Genomic DNA, 27,843 nt, shown 5'->3' on the forward strand with positions numbered 1-27,843 from the left:
AGATAGCAGAGACTTAATAAAATATGGAAAGAATACCCAAAATTAACAGCTGTATTCTAGTATTGGTAAAAGTTAACTCTGTATAACACATAATGCCAGGTGTGGTACCAACACCTTCCCTTTAAAGGAAGGACAAGATTATAAAAATCCATGTACTAATAACAACTGCTGATTTAAGCTTCAGTGTAAAGGGTGTCTGGTTATTATAAAAAAAGATAAAGTGAATAAAATGACAGAAATGGAGGGAAAAAAAGAAAAATTACTCTGTGTATTAGAAGCTTCTATGAAGGGAATATTCCAGCCTGGAATACAAGGGTAACTAATAAAAGCAATCTTTTCTTAATCACATCTTCAGAAGGTAACACAGTAAACTGAGCATACTGCTGGAATCTTACAGATACCAAGCTGTCTAGATTATATGCATGTATACATGTGTAATTATGAGTGTCATTTCAAGAACTTCAAAAAGACATGGTGCAGTGTCAAAACTCACAGAAACCATCCTGTAGGATCTGGGGCTTACTACAGGGCTTTCAGTATCCATTATTTACACCATGTCATCAGGAAGACAAGGGATTGGAAAAACCATCAGGAAATAAGCAATAAAGTAAACAATCACGTAAGTATGATTAACCACCAAGGTAATGAACAATTAAATACCATCACTTTGTGAGCCTACTTTATGTATTTATAAAAAATGTTCTCAGAACAGTGTCCATAAAGTCAGGGCGCAGCTACTCATGAGAACGTGTCCAGTTGCAATGGTGTTCATGCTGTGTTCCGTACTGCCCATGGTTGCACATACCGTAGGTTCTGCCACTGCTGCTCCCTGTCAGGGACAGATGCACCTGCTCTCCAGCTCCTCTGAGCTGATGTTGCTACAGCACAATGCCAGGCAGGTCACTGTGACAAAGCCCAGAGCCAGGACCAGCTGCTACACTGAGAGGAGGTTTGAGATCTCGCTGTATAGTTGGCACGTTAACCACACTGACCCCATTACAGGGGCCATGTCAACCTGCAGAAGGGGAACTGGCAACACTGGGAAGCCCTTAACTGGTACAGTAAAAACTGACAGGCAGCACACAGTTTAGACATCAGCATCAACACATGACCCTGACATACCATCACTGACATCCCAGCAGTCAGGCTACTGCCCAGTGCTGATGGTTTTAGCCCCAGCACTCTCCATTCTACTCCTAATTCTTGCATCCTATCCAAAAAGCTTACTGATGTAACAGGCAAATTGCAGTCTTTAGGAAAAAGTAGTGAACTGAATATGGATCAAGGGGAGTGTGGTGGTCCTAACCAGACTACTGTTCATCAAGTTATCAATCCACATACACTGAAATGAGAAGGTGTAGGCTTCTGCTGAGTGTATCATCTAGCTCCAGGATAAACTCAGCCAGCTAATCCTAAAGTGACTCCCACTTGGCACCCTTGGAAATCCTAGGCAGACTGCTCATCATGACAGGAAGATGGTAACATGGAAAAACAGCCCTCTTCAGAAGAGCCAAATCTATACTACTTAATTTTTGTTTTAATTCTGTTTCCAGCCCAAGGCTCCTGCAACCTAGTATTTCTTCAGTTTCTCACATAGGAGGCATTTCATACTTTCCTTCCTTGCAGCATGGTTGTAGCTGGCAGTATAGACAGCCCTACTTGTTTCTTGTAGATGTGTCACTGCTGCTGCCACTTGACGAACATGTCTGGATCTGAGATTACATTTTGATTTTTATTGAAATACAAAAAGTGCAAACTGTGAAATACAAGATTGGTGCAGATTAAAAGAAAATAAACAGTGTGAACTGTGAAAACCCAGGCCTGCACCTGATGAACATCAACAAAGAAGAAGGCAGGGAACACCAGCAACAAAAGCAAAGCCGAAATTTTTGCACAGGAGCCCCTGTGCATAAAAAAGGAAGCTGGGACCAATCTGGCCCTCAGCTCTCTCATGTTAACACACAAGGCATCTGGATGGCCCCAGACCCCCTGCACCACCCAGAAGCTCTGGTGTCAGTTCACAGCTTGGGCAAGGGAGTGATCAGAGGCCATTAAGACAGCAGGAGGCTTAGCAGAGGGGAATGTTCTAGGTGCTAAAAGCAGGAGGTTGATGCAGAACAAGTACCCCCACAGGAAGAAACGCCTAATAGCTAACCTGACAGGTAAGCCAGGGAAGAGACCCTTGGGCAGCTCTATAGCAAGGAGAAAACCAACAGAGACCAGCACCGTAACTGTATACCACCCCCGACCTATACAAGGCAGAGAAACCCAGCCCAGCCAGCACCCTGCCCATGTGAGGAGGGAATTTAACCCCCTGGCTTTGGCAGGTGCAGGCTCTGGTAACCACCCACCCGACACAGGCTGCAGGCAGGCCCGGGCCAGTTCTTTCACAGGAGGGAATATTTCAATACAAGGCATTCAGAAGAACAGACTGCAAAAGCAACCCTGGTTACTGTGCCTGCTCCAGGGCCCTCAGCAGCTCCAGCACAAGGAGCAGCAGAGGAAAGGGGATATTTACAGTGGGTCCCTTCCAGGATTTGCAAGCACTTTCCCACCATGAGCAGTAGTAGTTCCCTGAACACTCTCCAAATCTGCTCCCTGCAAGCACTGAACTGGAGCAGGCTTTTATCCCTGCCAGCAGGGGATGAACCAGCCTCTATTTTGCTAAAAAAGGAAACGTCATTTCAAGAATTCACTAAAAAAAACAAACCAAAAAAACCCCAAAAAACCAACCTAAATCCCAAAAATACCCTAAAATAAACCACCAAAGTTCAGCCAGAACTCAGATGCTTGCAGTATTCCCTCCACTTTCCCCATGGACAGGAGCTACTCCAGCACTGCTCCTCTGGCTACTGGGCAGGGAACAGTCCTTGCTGCTCTGCAAGGCCAGAACATGCCACCTTCCCCAGAGAGTGCATAGGGCCAGGCCTCATGCACACAGGCACTTGGATTCCAGGCTGCTGAGCTTGGGCATTTGTTCCAGAAGTTAACTGGGCTTGCCTTTCCTCTATGGAGATGAAGGTGAAGCCAGTGTCAGCTGCAGATACAGTCAGAGCACCAAGTCTCCTTCTCCCCCTACCAAAGCCTCCACAGAGCAGGATGCCTACAGGGAAAGAGGGGCTGCACTGGGCTCCCTCAGCCTCCACGGCCTTGCCCCTTAAACACTGGGGGAAGTACACCTCTCTCCACACCAGTCCACCACAGATTACTCCTCCACAGCACATCAGCCCTGCTAACTCACTCTAGAAGAGACCACAAGTGAATTAGGAGCAGATTATCTCTCCCTCCAAAACATTTACTTAGCTACTGCTGTGAATTGTTCAGGATGAAACAATTCATATCCTGGCCAAACAGAGAAGGCTCCTACTCTTGGAAGAGGGAGACTTGAAGAAGTCAGCAGCCTAGTAGCCTCCATATGGCAAAGTCTCCTGGTATCTAGAAAGGATCAGATCCAGTCCTATCTTAGAACCTCTCTAGCTCAAAGTCTTAGTAATATTCACCTTCCTGTGCACTGTTCCCACCCACATGTTGGTGTACCTCCTCCAAGGCAGCTGCCTGGACCTGCACTGCCTTGCAGAGCTGCCTACGTTTGCACCCATCCCCACTCCAGAGTTTAGCAAAAACAGCAATCTCCTTAATTCCTGCAGCAGATGCCACTTACTTTGAGTACACCAGGGGCACTGACCCTTGGTCAGTGTTTAAAGGCAGGCTAAAATATTATGAAAAAGCAAATTCTCTTTAGCATCCAGTAGCTTTAAAAAAAACAGTTCTGCTTGGTCCAAAAGATTTGTCCCTGAGGCCAGATGCAGCACGGAGGTCTGGCCCAGGCACACAGGGCACAAGATACAAAGGTAAATCACACCAGTGAAGTAAGGCTAGAAGCTCCCTCCTAAAACCCAGACAGGCCCAGGCTGAGGAGAAGGATCTCTTTTAGCTCAGGTAATGGGAATGAGGCAATGCAAACCCAACAGAGATGCTGTGACAGTATCACAGCTGCCCCAGGGAGGTGCCAGGACCACCCCATTCTGAGCCTGCCTTGCAGAGAACATGATCTCTCCAGCTGTGCCCAAGGCATACAGGATGTCTCTGACCAGATCCCAGGGTGCAAAGTATGAACCCAGGAGGAGACACAGCAAAGGTCCTTGGCATGGAATAGCTGTTCCCTCACAGCTTTGGCACAAGTGCTCAGCACCTGGGCAGAAATTTGTAATCCAGGCCTGGTACATTCCATAGTGAGGGTTAGCCCCAGTCCACAGACCTTCCATCAAGGCCACGCTCTCTGTTACACTGTGCTGGGGAAAGTTGTGCTCAAAAAGACAACTAACTAGTCAAGGCGGCCTGTGCCAGTCAGCACAGATAATTGTGCCAGAAGAGGAGGCCTCGTGCTGCTGCCAGGACAGATGGTGATCCTCATGGTGTTCAGCAGCTCAGTGCCACCAGGGCACTTGCTCCTGCCATTCAGACTCACCAGCTGTCAAAGGGTCACAGCTGGCCTGCACGCACAGCCAAGCCTGGCATGAACCTTCCCAGCCAGGCTGGACGTGCTGCTGGAGGGACAAACACACCTGAGCTGGATAACTACAGAGGCAAGTCACCCACTGCAGTCCAGCAAATGCTGAATAGTACCTGGAGTGGGTGACCCCAGAGGGGCTGGGCTTTGGGCTAAACTCACCTTCATTGTTATGGAGTCTGACAGCCCATTGCCATGAGCCTGTCCTTCACCTGCCTGCCAAAAGCAGGGGGTCTAGAGTGGTGTTTGCAAGTGCAGGACATGCTGCTACCTGAAGCACAAGGGCTCCTGCTGCTCCCTTCCCTGCTTTAGGTGTCCCTGGGGAAAGGCAGGATGCATGCTCAGTGCTGAGAAATGGCACTCACAGTAAGAATGTCTTCATCATAAAACCCAGCAACCCCACCCTAGCCCAAACAGCCCAGCTGAGGCAAGGAGAAGTGAGCTGGGGCTATTGGGAGCTTGAACAAAAAGATCTGAGCTGAGGAAGGGACCAGGAGGGCAGAAAAACTGCACATAAGGGAAGGAGGAAAAGATGGCAGGTCATCTGAGAGGGCAGAAGACTGGTGATGAGCACTGGAGGAGCTGTGCAGGTGGGTTAGGACTCCAGTCTCAGCAGCTGGGAGACCAGCTCCCCTGCCCATCCAGAGCTGCAGGTCTCCTGCTCACTTACTTGCACACTTTCACCATCATCTCCACAGCCCTCACTCTGCTCATCACCCACATCAGTGGTCCCTTTGTACTGGAGACAGCTTGATCACAGCTCCAAGACAAAGAAGGGGGAAGGTGGGCACAGTGTGCAGGTGTGGGCTGGCCTGGATTCAGGCCTCCGCAGCCTCAAACAGCTCCTTCTGGTGGTCCAGCAGGAATTTGGTAAAGGTATTGATGGGATTGATGGCTTTTAGAGTGATGGCCACATCTTTGGCCCAGAGCAGATTTGGGCCAAACACAACTGCCAGGTTGGTGTTTGTCATCTTGTTTCTGTCGCTGTGAGCAGAGACCTATGTGGGAAGGGAAAGAGACGACTGTGAATCCTACAGAATAGCACAGCAGCTGCCTACCTTTCCCAAAGCCAGACAGAGAAAATAAGAAGACAAAAGCTGACCAGGCTATATCATAACAACAGGATCAAGAGTACTGTCAGATAATATCTCTACAAGTCCAGATCACCACTCATGATCTTCCCCCTTGCCTGAATGGCCATGCAGTGGCTTTCTTGGCAGCAGGAAGTACTTTAAAGCACATGTGAGGCCCCTCTTCTACTCAGCTACTTTGTAGTTCTACCTCCACCCTGGGGAGCTTCCAGCCTCCCTGGTACAGACCACGCGGGCTGTATGCCTGCACTCTTTAGGCTGAAGGCCTGCCTGCACCTCTCAGCGTTAGGACAAACAAATGCTTAGGCTACTGCTCACCTGCACCAGAAAGGCTGTCAGTAAACGGAGCACTTGGTAGTTTTCTTCCGGCAAATCCTGGAGCGTTTTGCGAACAACTTCCACACGTTTCACCTCCTCCACACCTAAAAATCAAGAGAGACAGGACAATCCTCAGCACCCATCCTGATCAAGGCCCTGCTGGCAGTCACAAGGTATCCCATGCATGTCTCCACTAAGACATCTTTGCCCTTAGCCAATGCAACATTCAGGGAGTAGCACTTGTTACAACTCACTCTGGAAGCTGACAACATGGCTGTAGAGGCCAAAAGTGAGGAGGGGCTCAGGTAGCTCCCTCAAGAAGGTCTTGAGAATCACAGCAGGGAGGTGGACATCTTCATACTCCTGGAAATCTACAGGTACACCTGAGAAAGTAGAGCAGAGACTCAGTGCTCACTGGCCAAAGCAGCACCTCCTCCAGACAAAGGACAGGACATGATGGCCACAGTCTGAAACTAAGGAAGAGGTATTTTAAAAAACACAGAATCCTGAAGTAACACATTTTCTAGAAGAGTGGAAAAATATGTCCCAAAATCATATACAAAGCAGTGCTGAATCCAGCACTACATTTTTAGAAGTCATCAAATGAAACATGACTAAGTTTCATCCTGGTCATCTTAAGTCCCTTCAGTATAACCAGAGTAAGATGGTATATCTCACCCCAAGAAACAGGGAAACTTTCAGGAAAAAAAAGGATAATAAGGGGAATATGAGTGGGAAGGAATATGCTTTCCACACAGCAGAAGTACCAGGTACTTCTCCCTTGCAATTCAGCTCATACCCCAAGATGAGGCCTCACCTACAGACCTATCAAAGAAGGAGAAAATCCATGATGGACTAGTTCCTACACAGTTGCAGTTGCACAGCAGTAATCAGGGAATGAGAGGGGCTCTGATGTGCTTGGGCACTTACCCATATTGTACTTTTGCTGGACCTCTCTGACAACCTGTGTATTTGCTGATCTCCGGAAAATGCCCTCTGTATCAAGAGCTGTGAAGTGACAGCAGATGGAGAAGAAAAAAATCAGCCATGTGAGAATCTCTAAAAATGCTGGCCTTAACAATTATAAATCCATGCTGTGGGGCATTCAGACAGATATCAACAAGTCCCTTTTTTAGAGTACAACAATTCTTTCTGCTTCCACTATCAGACAAAGGATACAATCGGCATTTGGCTACTTTTACACAAGTGGGAACACAGACTCCTAAAATAAGGAGGTCTCCTAAGCCCTCCAGAATCTCACTTGAAGGCTAACTCACCTAGTTCAGGCTTTACACCCTATTCTAGACTGCTGTTCTTCTTTATCTTACCACAGTCTTGATGGGAGCTTGGACAGAACAGAGGTCACCAATATGGGACTGCAGCATCCCCAAACACTTACCATGCTCCCGCAAGTGAGCAATGGTGTCTCTGACCACCAGAGGAACAGGAGACTGATCAGGGCTCTTCTCCCTGAGACTGCACCAAGAAACAACAGGTTACATACGACTGGCACACAGGACTGGTCCTGCCCTACATGCACCCTCCAACTCTCGAATTTACCACACAAGCTGTACTACGTATGATCTTGCTATCCCCATCCCTGGTTCAGCCATTATTCTGGCCTTCTATCCTCTTCACCCATCATGTTACATCATTCACTGGAGTAACTACAAGGTCATTACTAGACCATAGGAATGTTTTTCCATCCTCTGTAAAAATCTCAACCTGTATATGCCAGGGCAAAGAGTTCCATCCTCTGTAAAAATCTCAACCCTGTACGCCAGGGCAAAGGGTTTCCCAGAAGGCAAGGATGCTAGTTATGCATCAGGTGAAAAGGGTTACGCTTCCTTTTTCCTTCCCCATAGGAGCAAGGGCAGAAAGAAGCTGACACATGAGAAAAAAAATTTTGGCCACCACATTCCTGTAACCAAAGATTTATCAACAAAATGGCCGTCAGGGAAAACCTCATGACGCCAAGGTGCTTGCTGCCACCCTCACATTCGATTGTCCAGACCACTCGATAGCTGGGAGATGCTCACCCCTCCCAGGCTGCTAACGAGCTCAGGCACCACGGCACCATGGCAAACACCATCTGGAAATTTTGCACTGAAGCTGGGGAATGTGTTCCCAGACTGCCTCAGAGGATGTGTCTAGCTACACAGTACTGGCTCCTCCTCATTCCCCAGGGAGGCAAAACCACACTCAGAGTTAAAAATACCTTCAACACTTACTCAGTATCACCAGCCCTTGCCAGTGTCTGTGTTTGCCTTTGTCACTGCGCAGGAATGAATACTACAAGGCTGAACAGAGGTGGTTTTAAAATAGAATTTATGATTTGGAAAACAACTAAGAAACAAATCTGCAGCGCTTCTCAAAGTAGCATAGTCCTAAAGAGAACCCTGTCAGCCTCCTACAGACTTCCTTTGCTTAAAAGGAAGTTTCTAGTATCATAAAGCTGTCCCCATGGCTCTTATTTTGCTCCTCCCTTAGTGACCCTAAATTGCAAAAATAATCTAACCCAGAGATCAAGAGGGTGGAATTGAACTGAGTTAGTCAGGATCTGGACACGAGCACAGAGTTCCTCAGGAAAATTATTAAAGTTTAGTATGAAGTCTGAACTGCCAGAAATTTCTCAGCCATTTTCTGCTGTTGTTCAGTAATAAATACAGTGACCTCATACCAAACAAGTCAGGGCAAAAGCAACACAGTCCAGAAATACTCACTGCTGTAGGGAGACTCCAAACTGCTGGTTTGGCAGTGGTGGGCGTGGGGGTGTTGGCTTCTGGGGCACTTGCAGAGGTTTCTGCAGGGATCTCAGGTATTCATCATACCTGCAGCAAAAAACAGACTAGTAAAAACGCACTCCACCTCCCAGAAAGTGCATGAACCCAGCACTGCACACCCACTGGTAGCAGCACCAGACTAGTACAGTCAATTACACCTATGCAAAACCACCACGGGCAGCTCTGGAGCACAAGAACAAACATCTGGTTGCCAGAACAAAAAAAAAAAAAAAAGCAGGGAGAAAAGGAGTATCTATCTGTAATCAAGAGGTGGAGTAGCTGAGTAACAGCGTGGGCAGGAGGCCAGGACAGCACTGCTTGTGATGAGACAGATGCACATGTGGGTGTGGGACAGGGAAGCAATCTGGTAGGACTGAGATTATGGAAACTTTGGGAAGCCTCAAAGACAAGCTGAGCAGTGCAGAATGAGCTAAGCAGGTGCCCAGACGACAGCAGAAGCACACCATGAGCTCCAGGTCAGTGTTAAGGTCAGTATCTTGCAGAAAGTCCCCAGGGAGTGAGTGGGAGATGCAGGATTGGTTCTCCATTGCAGGAGGATTTTTAACTCAAAGACAGAACTGGGGACTGGGGCCAAGGACACACAGGAAGGAATACAGAGAGAAACCAGTCCTGAAGGCAGTGTGTCAGCACACCATGCAAAACCTGAGTGGAACAATCTCTTCCTTCTCTTGCCACTCTTTACAAAAGGTCCCCTCTCACAGACCCCTAAGCAAGGGGGAGACAGACAGTATTCTCACTTTAGTACTTGGCTTGGGATCCCCAACTGTTCCAGCTTCACATACTCCTCCAGCTCACTAAGGTAATTCACATAAAAAATCTTTCGTCCAAATTTAAAGCTGAAAAACAAGAGAAAGGTAGATATGTGAGGAATTGGGAAATCCAGTAACAGAACTGACTTCTTACAGAAAAGGAGAGCAGCGGGCTGCAAGAAACATCAGTGGGGCAAAGGGTAGGTATGGCTGAGCAGCAGAGATGTCACCCACATAGCTCTCCCACTCCATCTATTTTACCAGGAGATGCAAAGACTTTCCAAGATACATTAGAAGCCCTAGCAGCAGCAGGCTCCCTCAAATGGTGCATTTCTCCTTCCTGTGTTCAGCAGTAGGCTCGAGAAGATTTTACTCCCAATTATTTCATAGAGTTATTATTTCAGTATCACAATAAATTAAATATTTGAGTTACAGAGCCTGCAACTTTTTACTTCTACTTGGCTGGAGAGAAAAGGAGTAGCACAGAGCTGCAAACTCTGTAGGTTCCTAAAGAGGTATTTCTGGTGTGTGAGCATTTCTGAGCTCAGAAGTAGGAGGAGACAGAGAAAGGTGAGAGACTCCAGGATAGGCTTGGCAGCCTGGGCTCAGTTTGTGCCCCTCTGAGAAGGCCCCATTGTTCCCCTGAAGTGTGAACATGCAGGTGAGCCTCCAATAGTGCTTCCTTCCTACCTGATCAGAGGCTTGAAGAGTATCAGGAGGGTCTTGATGAACATGGTTGGGTGCACAATATACAAGGCTTTGATGTTTTTCTTGTACCTGTCAAGAGAAGCCCAGTAATGACAAGCTGCACTTTAAGCAGAGGAACCAACCTTTCCACAAGATTAAGGCTCCAGGGTTGCTTCATGCCTTTTGCACTGGGCCTCACCACACCCCAGCACTCATGGCCTCTGCTCTCCCATGCTCCGTAGCTGTAGGCATGCTACCCTGTATTCCAAGATTCATCTAAAACCAGTGAGCAGCCTACCCAGGAACCTACAATTATACTGTGGGGCTGACACACTTGCACCAGGTCCTGGGTTTGCTGCTTGCCCATTGGTTTAAAGGATGTAACTACAGAAGGAGCTGTTTAACCTATGATTCAGTCTGTATTTATCAACAATCCACCTCCTTAAGCAGGAGAGTAAGTGACAGTGAATTATGATCACCAAGTTACACAGTGGGGCTGGGGAAGATCCTCTATGTTAGGCTACAGAACAGCACATAACATCCTTGCTTGCTGCAGCTTTACTCACTTGCGATCAAATTCCCTGTAGGCATCCCGCAACCAGCTCAGGGATGGCTTGTTCTCACTGGTCAGGCCATGGTGCAGGTACACCAGAGTGTAGTCACTCTCCACGTACTGGTCCAGTGTGAATTTCAGGTACCTGAGAAGAAAGAACTGATGAACTCACATTGTGCTGTGCTACAGAGAGGCTATTCTTCCCTTTGGGACTCTTTTTGTGTGCCATAACAGAGGATTTGCATCTCCAGCAATGGAGGTAAGCACTTGGGAGGACATGTCCAGCTAAAGAAGCTACTGCAGATGGATCTGTCCCCAGGAATCCAGCAGCTGAGAATTAGGTCAGATTTAAGAAATTAGGAGCAGCCTACTAAGACTCTACTTACCCCAGCAGTTTCACGTGATCTAATTGATGACTTGGGGGCATCCGGCAGGCACTGAACAAAATTACTTTTCTTCCATATTTGTCATCACCTGCAGATAAAATGCCAGAGATTACAGGGAGTTAAGGACTTCATTGTGGTATTGGCAGCAAGAGGTAAAGAAAGAATGAGAAACCATCGTAACAAGGCACAGCTGCCAGCAATGCTAAATCTGATTTTCAGCAGTTATCATGGGCCTAGTGTGGAAGCAGAAACCTGAACACCAAGGGCCTGGCAAGTCAACAGTGAGAATCAAAAACAGATTCCCTGCTCCAGCCCTGAATGGAGATGAAGGACTGGAAACCAGAATGCCTCGGGGCACATAGGGATGGAGCAGAGTGCTCAGAGTATTAATCCTGCAAAACTGTGCCTGGGCATTGCTCCTGATGCACACATGTCCAGGGAGGCATAGGGAAAACTGCCCCTCACCTGCACAATAACTCCTTCCACCCTGCACACAGTCCACACTAGCTTCTAATAGTCTGGTGCATCTGTTTATTGCTTCACCTGGAGCTTAGCTCTGCACACAGAACACAGGCCATTTCATATCCTGGAAACAAAAGAAATCCTAGAAAAAGAGCAGTTCCAGATAAGAACTCTTCTGGATGAGTTCCAGATGATTTCTCATCTTTCCAAAGAAAAGTCTCTTCTACAGATGGGCCAAGCAGGGCTGCCGGATTCTCCAGAAGGATTGTAGAATAAGCTCTTCACCTCTTCCTAGATTTTCCATCCACAGAGAGATTTTTCCAGCCTGAGACAGAAGGAGCTGCAAAGTGCAGCACGACAAAGCATTCTTTGTAAAAGCCATGCAGAAAACAGTCCCCATCACACTGGAGCCAAATAACCGATAAAGCACCATCATGTCATGGAGGACACTCCCAGCCACCACTTGAGGCTTCAGAGACAACAAGCCAAGTTTTCCCCAAAGCAAGTCTTCAACCATCAGTGGACTTCTGCCAGCAGAGATCTCAGCCCCATGAACAAAGTCCAAGCAGACACAAAGCATGGCCAAGCTTAGGAGACATGCTGGGGAATAGAGAGATTTGCATAAGTGAGAACCAGGTCACAAATCCTGCAGACATACAGAGTTTGAGGGAAAGTCTGATTCTGTCCCAGACACAACATCCAATCAATTTCCACAAAGATGACTTCTTTTTAGCAGCAGTGGAGATTAAATGGTTCCTTTAGTATTAAGGGTAAAAGTCTTCCCATCTTTTTAGCTACTCACCCTGCTCTGAAACCTGTGTTTTCTTGACAAGCAGAGAGTGCAACAGTGAATGGGGCTGTTGAGGCTATACTCAATACCCTCCTTACTCCCATATGGTAAACCATCTCACACAGACCACAGCACAGAAAAGCAGCAAGGATCACTACTTATGCAGGACTGACCCGCAGTACACCATTCCTCTTGAAATGCATCATTTTCCCAGCATGGATTTATAAATTCATGCAGCCATTTTCTCCCCTACGCACAGGCTCTGGTCCTCAACTATCGCTTGGCTACACTTGCCACGCAGCAACTGAGGTCTCAGAACAGCAAACCTGATATTTCTGGGAATGCTGTTACTAGCAGATGACCACTTGGTGCTACAAATAGCAGCCAGAGAATTCATACACACCAGCCATGACATTAAGATGCCACCAGCCCCCTTTTGTCCCCATCTTGTCAGAACAGATTCTCTTGCTACTTTGTTCATTTTTATTTTCACCTTGCAAGTCCCATTTTCAAGTCACCAGACAACACAGAATTTACCAATGCACACAAGGCAGAAATTCTACCAAAGCTAAGGACACTGCAGCAGCACTAGGTAGGACCAGGAAAGGGGCGGCACAGGCCATCACATTGACATTCACATGCGGAGATCGGAGCAGCGGGGGAGGACGCAAGACCTGGAATGCAGGACTAGGAGAGTGATGCAAGGCTCATCTGGAACAACCGGGTACAGTCACAGCCAGGCCAAAAGACCAACATCACACCGCGCATCCCATGGTAGCCCACTCTCTGCCTACCCCAGAGTTTCTTGATAGCTCATTGTGAGCTTTAGGGCCAGGTCTAATGTAATTGAGCTGTCTAAAAGACTAAGTGCAGGTTACAAGTCCTGGGCAAGGAACATGGCATATTGTGATCCTTCGCATTGGTCTTGTGCGACTCATATGTCTCTGTCTGAAGGACAAAGGCTCCTGCCTGTATAAAGCACCAAGAAGATGCAGCATTTGAGAATCTGTTGAGTTTTATAGTCATGAAAGAGAATGGTCAGAAAGACAACAGATCTTTGCAGATCATATGTAGCTCTAAGCTAAATTCAGAACAGATGACTTTCAGTTAACTGAGGCTGCATTTCACACCAGAGTGGATGGTCTGAGGGCCAGATGCAGACTTCAAGTTTAATTAAGGCAGGCCTCTGCAGCACAATGCCATGGTTGTGCCATGTTGTGGGTGGCCATACACTCAGCTCAGGCTTCTGGGCACTGATTATCAGACCTGACAAATCACAATTCCAGAACAACATACCTTAAATAGCTTTCTCTGAAATGACATAAAAGCCTACAGCAAGGCCTATGCAATGTCTACAGAATTGTTCCTTACATAGTCTGGGATCGCTGGTAAAGAATAAACAGACAATCTATGATTCTTTCAAAGGGGAGATGGCATGTATTCCCTGGACAATTTCCAGGACCAAGTACATCAAAAGATAATCTACAGTGCCCAGGATGACTGAAAAAGGAGTGGCCTGCTTTGCCTTCCAAATCAGAATGAATTTATGCATGAGACCTACAAAGGAACCAGCGTGCACTCTTCTGAGTTCTGGGTTTTGCTCCAGTTTCATCACACTGAGCTCAGCCTGTCAACACAGAAACTTTCAAAACCATCAACTGCCAATCTTGTTTCTACCTGACATATATCTGATCAGTCTTCTTGCTCTAGACATGACAAAATAAAAAATTCAGCACCAAAGCTGAACAATTAGTTGCTCCAATTTATAAACAAGAACCTAAAGCCCATTCCATGCATTCTTGTTGGAGGAAACTACCTTCAGGTGGCCCCTCTGCCTCCTACAGAACAGATTCTTATCAGGTTTGATCTTTCCCAGATGCTCCATCTCTTGTACTATTTGCTTTCCTGTTTGCAGTATTAATCTTATGTATCTATATCTTCAGCTATTTGGAATTGCAAACAAGGGGTGAAAACAAGGTCTTCACCCCTTGTTTGCAATTCCAAATAGCTGAAGTTTCCACTGAACGCAACTACAGACCATGAAGTAATCACTTGGCTTCTCGGGCTGCCTTCTACCTCTCCCAGATGAGGAACGCTCAGTAGCTAACAACAAACCAATAACGAATTATATACCATCAGTACTCAGAGAACACCTCGACTTAAATATTTTCAATGTACACTGGAATTAAAATACCTCCCTGAAGGATGTGATTCAGATTATTTTGCTTTTAACAACAAAGAGCAAGACAGTAGCCAATATCTAAAGCCAGACAAGACAGATGCTCCTCTAAAGAGACATGAACGTGTAGCACTGATGGACATAAGTCCCTGAATATTTTTATGCAACTTTTAAGGCCTGAACTGTGTTTTTCTTCTCACTTGAAAAGCAGCATGTCCAGGGCACTTCTAAGACAAGGGGCAAGGAAAATCACTGCTGTGTTTCCAAGCCATGAGTGCAAGGCCAAACTTCTAAAAGGGCTGAAATTAAAATACTGAGGCAAATGTTTCAGATTGAAACCTGCAGCAATATGAACATATCACAGCAGAAATTCACATCAAGATGGCAGTAATGTCCCAAGACAAGGCATTAAATGAATTTACACAGCCAACATAGAAAATACATACTTGGCATGCAAATCCTGTTATTTACTATTTCTAGGTAAACAGAAATATATCCATTACATATCCTGAAATATATATCATGATTTGAGGCAGCCTAACTGCAGTCTAGAGATTGCTCATTCCTACCTTCATCAGGTTGCCTCAGTTAGGTGCCCATCTTGTTGAAAGGTTAATATGGGAATATCCTAGTACTTTGATACTGAGACAATGCAGACGGATAAAACTTGCCACCAAAAGCTAATGTTACTGCTAAAACAGCAAAGTTAACAGAGTTGAGGGGCAAGGAAAGAGCACCACTACAGAATACTGGAATATTACTACACAAGTTTCACAAAGCTTAGCATGTTTAATCAGAGCCACTCTGAGTAAAAAATCTGTCAAATGTAATTTCATTTCAATTAGCTGTGCTAAGCTTATGGCACAGCTGGGAAACGTTTAAGCATAGTAGATTTTAGTTGCCTATTGAATTCCCAAGTGGATTTAGCCCTGAAGGAAAAGAAGGTAAGCAGATCAAAGCAGAAGTATTTTAATGCATGATTCATCCACCTTGATATTCCCAATATCCAAACACTGCGAGAATCAGAAAGCCTTATGAAGTGAATAAAGCTTTAACTGATACAAAATATACTAGAGGGTCAGATTAAAGAATGCAGAATGGGAGGATGTCTGAGAGCATAGAAAAAGGGGGAGAAGACTCACATAATGAGGAAATGAGAATCAGCATTTCCATGAATTGTGTGAAGGTCTTAGCAGTAAGAATTTCACACCAATAGAAGTTTTCATGTACATTGAGAAGCATGAAAGCACCAGCAGCCAAATTATTGAGACTTAGGACTGAAGTCCGGAGAGTATTAACAAATGCTCAGCAAGCCCAGGGCAGTCAAGCATAGCTTTGGGCAAACAAGCTACCAGAACATAACATGTCTGCAGCCAAATGGAGAATAAAAAGAAAACAGTTGCTTTCAGATGTAGAATCCATTTTAAGTGCCAGCTGCTTAGCACATGAGCGCAGCAGCAGATAATGTGAAAGAACAGGAAGCAATCCTAGAATGAACTTCCAAACCACAAAAGATAACAGGATGAACTGGAGTTCAAACTGAACTGGTCCAAGCAGGCCACCACCATGACAGGACAGGAACAGGATTTACATTGAGACCCATGAGCCCCGAAGAGCCCAAAGTAAAGCCCACACGCCCAGTTTGGTCCAGATGATTCTGCTGTGCCTGAGGCAGAGGTGCAGCCCTCAGACAACAATTTTGTGCAGCCTTTGGATTCCTGAAAAATTGCCAGTGCAGCCCAAGGCTGAGCAAAGTTTGGGCTCCCCTGAGACAGTCCAGCTACAGGCCATGGTCATGCTAAAGGAATACCATGATCTACAGAACCAAATGTTAGTGCCACAAAAAATCTACCTACCTGGATGGGCCCCATCAAGTGCACCCTGGTCTGGAGGAACAGAAAAAAAGTTATAGCAAGCCAAGCTTTGCACCCTTTCCCAGAAAGTAATCATGAGGGTAAAGCCTGAGAGCCTAGCCAGATTGCCACTGGGATGCGTTCAGCTGCTGTCTTACAGGATTCAACCTCCTTCCATTTCATCTTTCCCCCATGCTCCTCTGCAAAAACAATTAAAGGCAATAACAGCAAGCCTTGATTCCCAAATCTCCCTTTTGAATTTGCGACTAACTGTATAATCAAATTTCTTGCCCTTACTGTTACACTTCCTCTGCCACCAAAATGTTAACTGCTGTACTGCCACTTTTAAAAGTGTTAATTGCAATTAATTCTGAAGTCCTCTGAACAACTTCAGAAGTGTACAGAGAATGGCACCATACATATGAATAACACATCCCACACCCATAACTTTTTTTTCATGATTAGTAGATTCTGAGTAAAAAAACTGAACTGTCAATTCGAATTTAAAAAAGGTTCCTATAGTTTATGAAGCCATTTTATTATCACACCCAGCCCCTTTCCATGACTCTCACAGCTATATTCTCAACAGACCCACATGAGCCTATCAAGACAGGAGCCTTTGCAGAGCAGAGCTCTAGGAAGAAATTCTCCATTCTCTTAGCCTCCCTTATAAACTTAAAATTCCTTAGATACTCTCCCTTCCCTTGACCTTGCATATTAAAATATGGTGCACAAGCTGGGCTTGCTTTGGATGGACTCAATTCTATAGAAGCAATTCACACTTTTTTATCACACAAAATATTCTTAAACAAACGAACAAATAAAAAAGTTAAAAGCTGGAAACTACATCCAAAAGCAGCAGAAATGCAAGCAAGTCTCTACTAATGGAGCCAGTAACAATGTACCATGGCTGAAGGGAAATGGACCCTTGTTACCCTTTGCTAATGGACCTTTGCTGAGTCCATTAGCCACCAAAGACACCCTGCAACACATCTTCAACATAAGTTTTGTCTGCCACATCTACCTCTGCCTGCTTAGAGAAACAACAACTGCTGGTGCTCCGAGATTGATTTTACCTCCCCATGTGAATCACCAACACCTACAGCAAATCATCAGCACCAGCTACAGCTTTGGCACCTGCAGTCATGTTTGTTGGGTAGGTTTGGTACCAGATTCAGTAATGAAAACAGATTTACTGCTGGAATTGCAGCTTCAATCCAGTAACACAAAAGAAAGTACACTCATAGTTCTCCACCTTGTTTTCCCACTTCAGTTACAGGTCTTACACGTATTGGTATCACAGCTTTTCTGCAAGGACAGCACCACAGATTGACAAACAATGGTGTGATGCAGCAGATTCCCCACACAAACTAGCAGAAACATGTTTTGAGCTCCAACAAAGTTTTGAAATCACTGGGCAGGGATTACATAGATGGAGTATATAGTGACAGCCACTTTCCTGACCACTGATACACTACCTTCTACCCTCCATGGTAGTGAGAAATTTATATGCCAATGTATGTTAGGCCCCTGTTTTCTTATCCCAAAAGAAAGCAAGGAAGTTATTGTGTAAAATGGGAATGCTGATGAACCTCATAGCCATAGTTCTGCATATTGACCATAAAGAAGAGACCAGTATTTCAGACTGGGCAGCAGAATGAGGAAGGAACACCTTGCCAGAGCTGACAAGAGCTCTGCTCTTCCTACACAGCCACAGGTTTCCAGCATGAATTGCCATCTCCAGAAACCTCCTTTAGGCTATTATTAACTACCCGCTTTAGTTTTGCAATTCAGCCTGCGCTAAATTCAAGGCCAAGACTATGTCACGTCTAGTCTGCCTCAACCCCCAAGAAGATGGAAGCAGCACCTTTGCCATGTAAGAACTGGCAGGAGAACACAGAAACTCTCAACACAACAGAAACTTAGGATAGTTCCTTAACAGCCCTCAACCAGGAGCTTGTGTTTCCTCCAAATGCTATGTGACGTAAGCAAGGAAAAAAACACACTTTGCAGAAGCGGACTGTGCAATGAAATCAAGCCTCCTCTCTTTCAGCTTCAGGCCATGTGTAAAGAAGAATTTCACTGCTACAGTGCTCACAAAAAGAGGCACTCGGAGTCCAGAAGAATAAAACCACACAGAGACCTCTCCAGGGCCTGCGCAAAACGCTCATAAACACACACTTTAAGGCAGGTCTGAAAGGACCAGCAGAACACCAACATCTTCCTTCAGAAAAGCATCGAGTCCCAGAACCAAAAGAATGTTTCCTTAAACTAAAATACTGTGATTCCTAACAATAACTCCAGTTCTGAAAACTCCCTCAGGACTGTGGCCCGGATGCCTTTTGCTGTCATCTTTGTGTAACACACCACCACATGGGACAGCAGTGACATGCCTGCTCCTTTCCCATGGACAGCCTCTTCCCACAAGATCCTAGTCCCCAGAAGAGACAGGAGCATAGGGCACAAAGGAGAGTCTCCATGAAACTGCTGCACTATTTTAAATGAAAAACAAACTCCAAAAGCTTATTTTCCTAGGAAACTCTGCAAAATGTTTTTCAGTACTTTCCCCTCTTAGGTCAGATAGACAGACTTTTCAAATCCAGCATGCCTTGGACTGAATTAAGGTCAGCTAGAAAACGAGTGTGCTAACTTTTTGCCATCAAAACTGGGCTTTTATTAAGTTATCAACACCATGCACACATCCAGCAAGAAGCAATTACTTCTCTGACCACACAGGATAACACTGGGATCATGGAGTTCAGCCTGAGGATGGGAACCAGCCTTTTGCTTTTGTCTCGAAATAGCATCATCACCCCAGAACATATTTCAGGGCACACAGGAACAGAGTTAGCCACAAGCTTTCTGCTCTGAGCTGCAGAACAGTAAAGGACATGGGACAGAAAGCTAAAGAATCAACAGAGTGGATAAAACTATCCTTGATCTGCTGCCATTTGCTAATATTTACAAGAGATGTAGGGTATTTTTGCTTCAGCCTCAGCATAGCCAGTTCATTGCACCTGGAGCTGCTGACAAACACAATTTGTCAGCAGAGCCACATCTGAACAGTTTGATATTAATTCTCCAGTGAGATTTTTATTCTCCGGGCTACCCCTAATAGGATTTTTCCAGACTTTCCCGGATTGTTTGCCTCCAACAACAATCCAGAGAAGACTACCCTGTCAGATACTCTGAACAGTTAGAATTCTCAATCACTCACCACAAAAAAAATTTAACAGCTTCTCCAGAACCAAGATTACAAGTGAGACCTCTTTGATCAACTTCCTAAATTCTCCTTTCAGGAGATGAGAAACCAGCAAGTCTCAAACCTACACGGCAGCAAATCCTCTATCTGGATCTGTGCTCCAAGATCTCCCAGTGCCAAGGAAGGCATCACACCACATGCCATGTGTGGGACCATCACATGCTTTCAGACACATCAGCTACCGGTGAAAACTGGCCAGCAAGAGCCAAGAACAGAAGCTTCTCTGAGCTGTTTCTGCACTATACAGAGACACTGCAGGCACACAGAGCTCACTAGGAATACAAATTTAAACCACAACAGGGAAAGAGTTCAGAATGCAGGCATGGCTCTCAGTCAGCCACCATCCCAGCCCGGAATCCTTTCAGGAAGCTGGCTAATTCTTCATTAGCTACCCTATACCGTGTCATATGGCCAAATGGCTACATTCCAAGAGCCACTGACACACACGTCCATTGGAGTGATACTCCATTCAGAGAGCTTGTCAAAGAAAAAGTCATGTTACCTTGGAACAGAAATCCCTCAGAAAGAGTGGTGTTTATCTCAGGAGGCAGCAAAGTATATCCTTGGTATGGGCTGACATTCCAGTCTTATCAATGTCTCTGATCTAAACTCTGCTAAGCACTTTGTCTGAAGCTTAGCCTAAAGTGAACAGCTGTTATCATTTAACTCACCCTTTCCCAGAGTCCTCAAACACCAGTGACCTGTGCCATTCACATTCCAAATATTCTGGCTATTACCACTGAAATGGTGGAGTCCACACATCTGTCCCTTTCCAGTTTCAGCAGCAGAGACTAGGGTGCAGACCTCTATAAAACCAAGTCCTGAAACTCCAGCCTCATGAAAAGAAGCCTAGCAACACATTTGTAAATGAAAACACTTCTGGCAAATCTATAAAGCATAATAGCCCAAATGTCAAACACCTGACCTGTCAAACTGAGCAGGAAAACAATAAACAACGTTTTGAGTCTTCCATTATAATTTTGTTCCACAAAAGATGGAACATGAGAGATCAGGAAAAAGAAAGCTTATTTGAGAAAACTGCCCAGAAAAGAATGATATCAAGACAACTCTTACCAAAGTAAGTGCCTGAAACTCTTTCCATTGTGGTCAAACTCTGCTGCAGAACAACCCTGAATCAGGAGGACTCCAGCTTGTGCCCCTGCTTCCTTGACAATTCACATGTGGGACAGGGACCAAGGTACAGAAAGATGGCAGTAGGAGGGGTAGGAGGTGGCAGCAGGAGGGGTAGGAGGTGGCTATAGTCAAGCAGGAAGTATGAATCAAATCACAACAACTTGTAGAAGTGCTTCTTTCTTTAAAAAACATGGAACACAAGACAAACTGGCCTTACCCTTCACTCAGGCTCACCACAGCAACCTAAAAAATACCTCCAAAATTCTTTCTCATGGAGGTCCCAGCAGTATATCACCAAGGGTTAGCATGAATAAAATAATATGAACAAGAAAACACAAAGAAAATCCAAATGCTTGTGACTCTGAATGAACAGGTCTTTCCTTGCAGTGGAACACAGGCCTATTCCCCCTAATTCAGATTTCTGTACATGCTATTTCTGGACAGGATGGCAAGCTCTGGTCATTCAGATATGAGTGATGCCACCTATTGTGGATTACTCAGTCAGCTGAGGACCTTACAGCTGTATTGCTTAACTTCATAACTTCTGCAGCATTATCAAGCAAAAACCACTTTTGTGCTCAGGATGTAGTAAAGAGCCATATCTAAAACAATTCAGCAAAAGCAACTGAGTTCTGACAATAATATAATCAAGTCAGTAAGAGTCAAGAAAAAACCCAAGTTTAGCTGAAGTCAGTGGATAATTACACACATCACAAACATTCAAGAAGTTTGATGTTCTTTCTGTGCCACCTGTCATTGCCACTTGGGCTTGGCAAACAGCAGATGTCCCCAGAGCCCTATTAGAAAAGTCCTTCCTCAGCCCAGTTGCAAAGACATCAAAGGAGAAAACAGGAAGGTTCCTACCTGCTACTTCCACAATGTGGTGCCTGGCGATATCATAGTAGGGATCATCCCACTGCAGGTGAGTGACAGGCTCAGGGGAGCCTTTGGAGTCATCTGAACAAAGTACAAGAAACAAGCAATCAGAAAAAGGGATCAGGAGCACATTGGCAAGTACAGAAAGATAGAGATATAAGAAAAAATGGCACTTCTACATGGGAGGGACTAATGTATGCAACTATACACCTTGAAAATCCACTTTTGAAATTCTGAGTGGACAAGAGCAGCAATGACTTCAGAAGAGTCCTCTCAGTCCTATGAGATCCGTATGTGTCCCTCAGAATGTACACTCTCTCAAAAAAATGTTCAGATATATCACAAATATTCACAAAGACAAAACCCAAGGACACCATCATGGCTTTTTAGGAAAGGAGGATCTTAACATAGTCCCTTGATGGATGGTCATACTATATATCCTTGAGCTAATTTTCCTGACCTCTCTGCTCCTAGTTCACAGCACAGGATTTCAGAGCAACAACTCAGATTTCCAGCCCCACCTCCCAGATGGAGACCACTTGAGACCACCAGTTTGAGACCATTCCAGTCCAGAAGGCCAAACTCTCCTGCAAGAGACCATAATGAAGCATACTCAAAGATTTACAGCACATCTATTCTGTCGGCACCAAAATGCAGTCAGGCACAGGACTGAGAAGAGATTATTTACAGCAGCTGGCTCTGCACTTTTCAGTGCTGTTCAATACTGAGGCTGATTCACTTGGGTGTGTACAAGTTTAATGTGTCTATAAAGCTTTTAAATGGAGCTGGGGCTCTCTGTATATGTAGATATGACCACAATGCTGCAAGACAAACAACTGCTTTTTGGCCAAAACCCAGATCCCAAACAAGCAGGATACTCACCTGATTTGGGAAAAGCAGGGACTTCATCTGATGGCCAGTTCTTATCATCTATGGAGGTCAGTTTGAGCTGGCTGAGGGACTGGTTGGTATCATCCAAGTTCAGGTCATCCTGAAGCTCTGAGAGTGGGTCTGTAGCCATGGTCCCCAAATACCGCAGCTTATTTTGCTGTGTCTAAAACACAGACTGCAGAGATTGTTAGGTGAGACATAGAGATCACAAATCTACCTCCCTACAGACACACTTGCCCTTCTCACTGATTTTCCCCCAATACTCCCTTATCCTTACTTATCCAGAGACTGTGTCCCCTCCCCCTTAATACAAGCAGAAACTCCTCCTCCTCCTCCTCCTTGCCAGAGGCTCAACATGTCAGATTCTTTCATGGCAATTGCTATCAAAGGCCATCAAGAGCTGTACCAACCCTCTCAAGGAGTCTCTGCTTGACCAGAGCTCTGGTTCTCTGGGCAGAATAGTTTTTCTCTCCTGAAACAGAAGCAGCACCAGGACTCCACAGAAGGCGACAGGCTGCACCAGCCCCTGCCTGATACACTCACTCCCTGTATGGCTCTGAGCTCCCCCTCCCTCTGAACGGCTGGCACAAAGCCCGGCTGTTTCCACAGTTGGCCCAGTGCTGGAAGCTTTCCCAAGAATCACCCCCCTCCATCTCCCCATAATGGAGAACCAGAGCTCTCAACAACACTGAAGTGGGTGCTTCAGTGTGTTTCGAGCTGAACAGAGAAGTGAGCAGCTCCTTAAAACAGGAATGTTTTAGGCGGAGCTAGTAAAACAGGGAGAATAATACACATACAATCCTCATCTCCTTTCAGCATCACCCAGTAAATCCTTTCTCCTACATAATAGCTAGCAGCAAGGAATCATCTCTTTCATTTAAAGCCATACTTCCTGAAAGAGTATTTTTCACCAAGCATGCAATAAGCAGATCAAAGAATTAAGACGGTCCAAGAAACAGCTCAGTGCATTTGCTGTTGTTTGCAAATATTTCTCACTCTCATCTGAAGCAGAAGATACATTAAAGCTGGGACTGAGCTAGCACAGCATACAGGACCTCCAAAGAGTACCAACTCTTAAGGACAATCCTTGGGAAGCAGCTGTTATCCTCTGAATTCAGTCTCCTGGAAGTGAGCAAGGAAACATTAAAAAGGACAACTAAGTAGATCTGGACTGCTCACACAGACCACGTGCACAGTAATTCAGTGGTCAGCAGGCAGCAAGCCAAGAGGAACTGTAGAAAAATCAAGTGACACCTTGCATCAGCAAGAGTCTCTATAACATTGTTTCACAGTGATGCTTGTGCTTATTTTGCTTTATGAGGAGAGCAAAGGGTTCAAAGATGATCTGAGGAGGCACAACACCTTAGTGTGAAAAGTATATTCCCAGTAAAGCTATTTCCTGTAGCAGAATGGAGAGGGGGCAACAATGTTTTGCATCTTCCACCCCTAGAGCTTGAAAGTATATATTCATCCAGAGAAAACAATGAAACAGTTACTCAGACTGAGCACAGAGGACAAAACCTGTGAGAGATTGAGCTCTGGAAGGTGTCATGTCCATGGTCAGGTCTATACTTGCCACCAAGCTTGGGGATGCATTTTGAGAGCACGGGAAAATGCATATTCAGTGGTCCTCTTCTCCCTTTGGACCATTCCAAGCTTATTATTTACTTCCTGTCCTCCCTTATCTGCTACTCACCAGTTTACAACCAGTTTTCACCTCTCTGGGGCTCCCAAAGGACTGGAAGTTATTGCTAATCAAATGCAATGTTTCCCAAAATATGAAAGATCATGACATATACAGAGAGCAGGTCATCAAGACAGCACATCAGACACACAGAATGCCACCACTGCAGCCATGCAAAGATCCAAGCAAAATTATTTTCCCTTCCCTCTTGCCAGGGCTGCCAGAGCTGCCTGACCTCCTCTGATCTCAACAGGGCAAGGAGCAAGAAACCAGGTTCCCTAGCACCGTGAGCTCATGCTGGAACCACGCAGCAGTGGAGCCAAGGGACCAGGACTCCCCACCCCTAGCAGCTGATCTGATTTCTATGGTAACAGCAGGCACTGACTCCTATGACTCAGCGTGCTTAAAGCATTTCCCACAGGAGCTCAGCAGCCCCAAAAGCCAGTGCTTCATGCTGAGGAAGCATCCATGGCTCCCCAGGACAGCCTCTCAGCATTCACAGCACTCAGGGACTTCCCAGCCCTAGTGGGGACAGAGGACCCACATTTTACTGCTGCCATCCACTGACATGCCTTTCACGGGAGATTCTTGGGGACATCCAGTAGCAACTACTTCCCCAAAGCCAAGTCCTGAAACACTTGGGGACCAAATCCAAATCCCCCCACAGAGCAGTGATGGTACTGCCACAGGGTCAGCAAGTCACCAAGTGTCCCTACACTTGTCCCTACACTCACCACTTGGCTTCACAGTCAACTTGCAGCACTTGTCCAGAGACAACACTGGGGGATTTCCCTGAGGCATAAAATTAATCTTAGTGTGGCACCATGTGGAAGAAGGAATTTGTTAGCAGGATCCACACTGCAAAAAGAGCCCAGTGGATAGTGCTCTGGCCTTCTCCCTTGGAAAAACAGACAAGTTTCTCCAGATACCTTCATGCAGTTTTCACAGCCAGCTCCATTCCTTGGCCGTAGGTTACTGCTCCATGGTGTTAATGGAAGCAGGATCCAGAGCAGACCTCTTAGATTTCAGATCCTTCTTGTGAACCATACTGTAATACCCAGAGAGCCACAGAAGGTTTTGCAGATTTTTCTCCAGCCCTTTCCCAACATACAAAAGGCAAAAGCACAGGATCTCACATCAGATAACCATAGAGCAGTTTAGGACATGAAATCCTCTGAATGCTTGGGAGCTAGCAGGCTCTGAGAAGGAGAGAACTGGAGTTAGCATGTAAGACACAAATTGAGCATCTTCATATAAGGATACACGTTTCACTTTCCCATAGTGCAGCTGCATGAGATGCTTCCCTGTGTACTCAAAAATGATCCCTAAGGATCTGTCATTAAACAGAAAATCCATATGCACCATGGTGATATAGCTGTTAAAATGAGTAGTTTTGTTAAAAACATTTCATGTGTTTTAACAATAAAAGAGAATTTCAACAGATTTAATTCAGTTTTAAAACTGCATCTGTTTTACATAAATGTCATGATAAGATGCAAGTGGTACACTCCATATAGCAAATAATCAGAGAAATTACATACCTAGATTTTGAAAAACAAAAATTCTAGCCAAAGATTTAAAACCTAAAGAATCACACATGGCAGCAGAAGCATTTACTTACTGCCAGGCTCTAAAAAGCCAACTGTTACTTTTTTTTTCCAAGTATTTAAGTATGTTTTCTGCAACTGCACTACACCTGAACACTTGCTGTGTAATAAAAATTAGCTTGTCTACATATAAGAGACATATGATGGAGAACAGCACACTCCACTAAAGGAGAGAACTCAGACCATTAAAATACAATTTTCACACAAATTCTGGAATTCTGAAGGTTCCTTATATAAGATTCAGAATTTACCCAGGGAAGACCATTCACATTATATCCAGGAAATCCTGGTAGCTGCTGTTCAAGAAAACTATTTTTTCCTGCAATTTCAGTTTCACTGCTTTTCTATCACTTATTTCTAAGCTACACCTGCTTGGTAGTTTCCTTTTCCTGTTTCTCTTCCAGATGTACTATTAGTTCAGAAGTGAATTACACTTCAAAATATGTCCATGCATGTATTACCACACCCTGGAGCTGTACATACAATAAAGAATTACACAAGCAAAGTGGCCTCTTCTTCCATGCAAGACAAACAAGCAATGGTCAGATGCAACACAGTCCTGGTACCGCGATTATTTTTACGACCCTGCTGCCATCCCCACCTCCTCTCTGTTTCAGCCTATTTGCACAGACGTCTCTTTTTCTGTACACATCAATCAAGGCACTGCATTTTGCTAGTGTTAAAAACAAGCACGTTGAAAGAAAAGGGAGCAGTTACTCAGCAGCAGACCTTCAGGGTACTCACATGCATGAATGAGGTCCAGAACCAAGACTCACCCACAAAGCCCACCCCTTGCCTTCCCTCACATCAAGACCGATGATACCACCGAGGGCATCTCTACGCTGGTACTACCCTGAAAGAATGTAGAGGTCAAGGGCCAGACCTTGTCCTGGCTCACCATGACCAGTAAACTCAGGACAGACACACTGTTGCTCAGGAAAGCCCTTTGGTCCTTCATTATTCCAACAGCTTTTTAATTGAGCAGCCTTCCTTCCCCACTCATCTCAATCCGTTTGCTGAAGGCTACCTCCGCGCCTGCTGGAAATCCACTCTAGCGAGCAGTCAGCTTCCCCCTACTGGTTCTCTGCAGGGTCTGAGGGCAAAAGTGCTGAACCCTCCAAGCGTCCTCTCCGGAGCTGCTGCACAAAGTACAGAAGCTGCTCTCAGTGCCGTGCAGGACCCACCCAGGACTCACATGTGAGGGAGGCAGCGGGGCACACACAGCCCTGCGCGGGCTGCACCCCTCCACCTCCACCAATACAGCTGCTCTCTCCCGTTCCCTTCGACTCATTTCCTGGGAGACCCCTGAGCGAACCTCAAGATTGCTTACGAGACTCACGAACTTACTATTTACACTGTTACAACAAAGGTCCCCTAGTACGCTCCAATGGCCTGAAGGCAGGACAAGCACCAGCCCCCGCTGCTGGGCACCGGGATTAATGGCAGCCAGCCCCAGCGCCAGCCCCGCCGCAGCCGCCGAGGTGGGAGCAGCCAGCAGCAGGCCCGGTGGCGCCGCTCCGGCGGTACCTGCACCGCCTGCCCCGATCAGCGGTGGCCAGGACACCGCGGGCTGCCGGCCCGGCTCTCCCCGCCCAGGTGCCCGCGGCGCTTCACCAGCCGCGCTCTTCCCGCCAGGCGCGCACCGCGGACGAACCGAGCCGCTCCCTCATACAGGGCGAGCCCGGCAACACCCGGGCGGAGCGCTCGGGGCTCCGGGCCCAGCCCCGGCCCGTTCAGTCACAGCCTCAGCCTCAGCCCAGCCGCCGGGCCGCTCCCCCGCCCCAGCAGCAAGAGGACAGGCCGCCGGCCCCGCTGCTGCAGGCAGAGCCCGGCCGCGCTCCCCGGGCACCCCTCGCCGCCCCGCCGCGGCCGCCGTCCGGGCGCGTCCGCCGCTCCCTCGCAGCGTTCCGCCGGCACGGAGCGCCCGAGGCCGAGGGGGCGGCTGCGGAGGCGCGGGGGACCCGAGCCAGCCCCGCCGCAGAGCCCCTCGTAGGTGCGTGCCGAGGC

The 27,843-nt window shown here is 46.3% G+C and overlaps 1 protein-coding gene across 4 annotated transcripts; it reads right to left on the minus strand.

Annotated features, from left to right (window-relative positions):
• Positions 1 to 1,713: 1,713 nt before the first annotated feature.
• Positions 1,714 to 27,292, minus strand: ARHGAP1 (Rho GTPase activating protein 1). Of its 4 annotated transcripts, none has more exons than XM_041459881.1 (13): positions 27,184 to 27,292; positions 22,537 to 22,720; positions 21,643 to 21,735; positions 11,099 to 11,186; positions 10,726 to 10,857; positions 10,163 to 10,249; positions 9,461 to 9,559; positions 8,643 to 8,750; positions 7,319 to 7,395; positions 6,850 to 6,927; positions 6,174 to 6,302; positions 5,920 to 6,023; positions 1,714 to 5,508 (listed from the first exon to the last, which is right to left on the minus strand). In XM_041459881.1, the coding sequence occupies exons 2-13, from the start codon at positions 22,673 to 22,675 to the stop codon at positions 5,329 to 5,331; spliced, it is 1,314 nt and encodes a 437-aa protein (XP_041315815.1). In that variant the 5' UTR covers positions 22,676 to 22,720; positions 27,184 to 27,292; the 3' UTR covers positions 1,714 to 5,328. The 4 variants fall into 4 exon arrangements, with proteins under 4 accessions (XP_041315815.1, XP_041315814.1, XP_041315817.1 ...); XM_041459880.1 differs by lacking the exon at positions 27,184 to 27,292 and adding an exon at positions 26,864 to 27,139; XM_041459883.1 differs by lacking the exon at positions 27,184 to 27,292 and adding an exon at positions 25,159 to 26,609.
• Positions 27,293 to 27,843: the final 551 nt, after the last annotated feature.

The sequence above is a fragment of the Pyrgilauda ruficollis genome, unplaced genomic scaffold (genome assembly GCF_017590135.1).
Source record: "Pyrgilauda ruficollis isolate IOZ18807 unplaced genomic scaffold, ASM1759013v1 scaffold14, whole genome shotgun sequence".
Lineage (NCBI taxonomy): Eukaryota > Metazoa > Chordata > Aves > Passeriformes > Passeridae > Pyrgilauda > Pyrgilauda ruficollis.

Bases quoted from the DNA above. Each gene is read 5' to 3' on its own strand.
- ARHGAP1 (XM_041459881.1), bottom strand. From the start codon at position 22,675: ATGGCTACAGACCCACTCTCAGAGCTTCAGGATGACCTGAACTTGGAT. The intron at 6,303-6,849 runs GTAAGTGCCCAA...CTACTTTCTCAG, and splicing joins CCAGCAAAAGTACAATATGG to GTGTACCTGTAGATTTCCAG. The intron at 5,509-5,919 runs GTGAGCAGTAGC...CTTCCCACATAG, and splicing joins TGACAGCCTTTCTGGTGCAG to GTCTCTGCTCACAGCGACAG.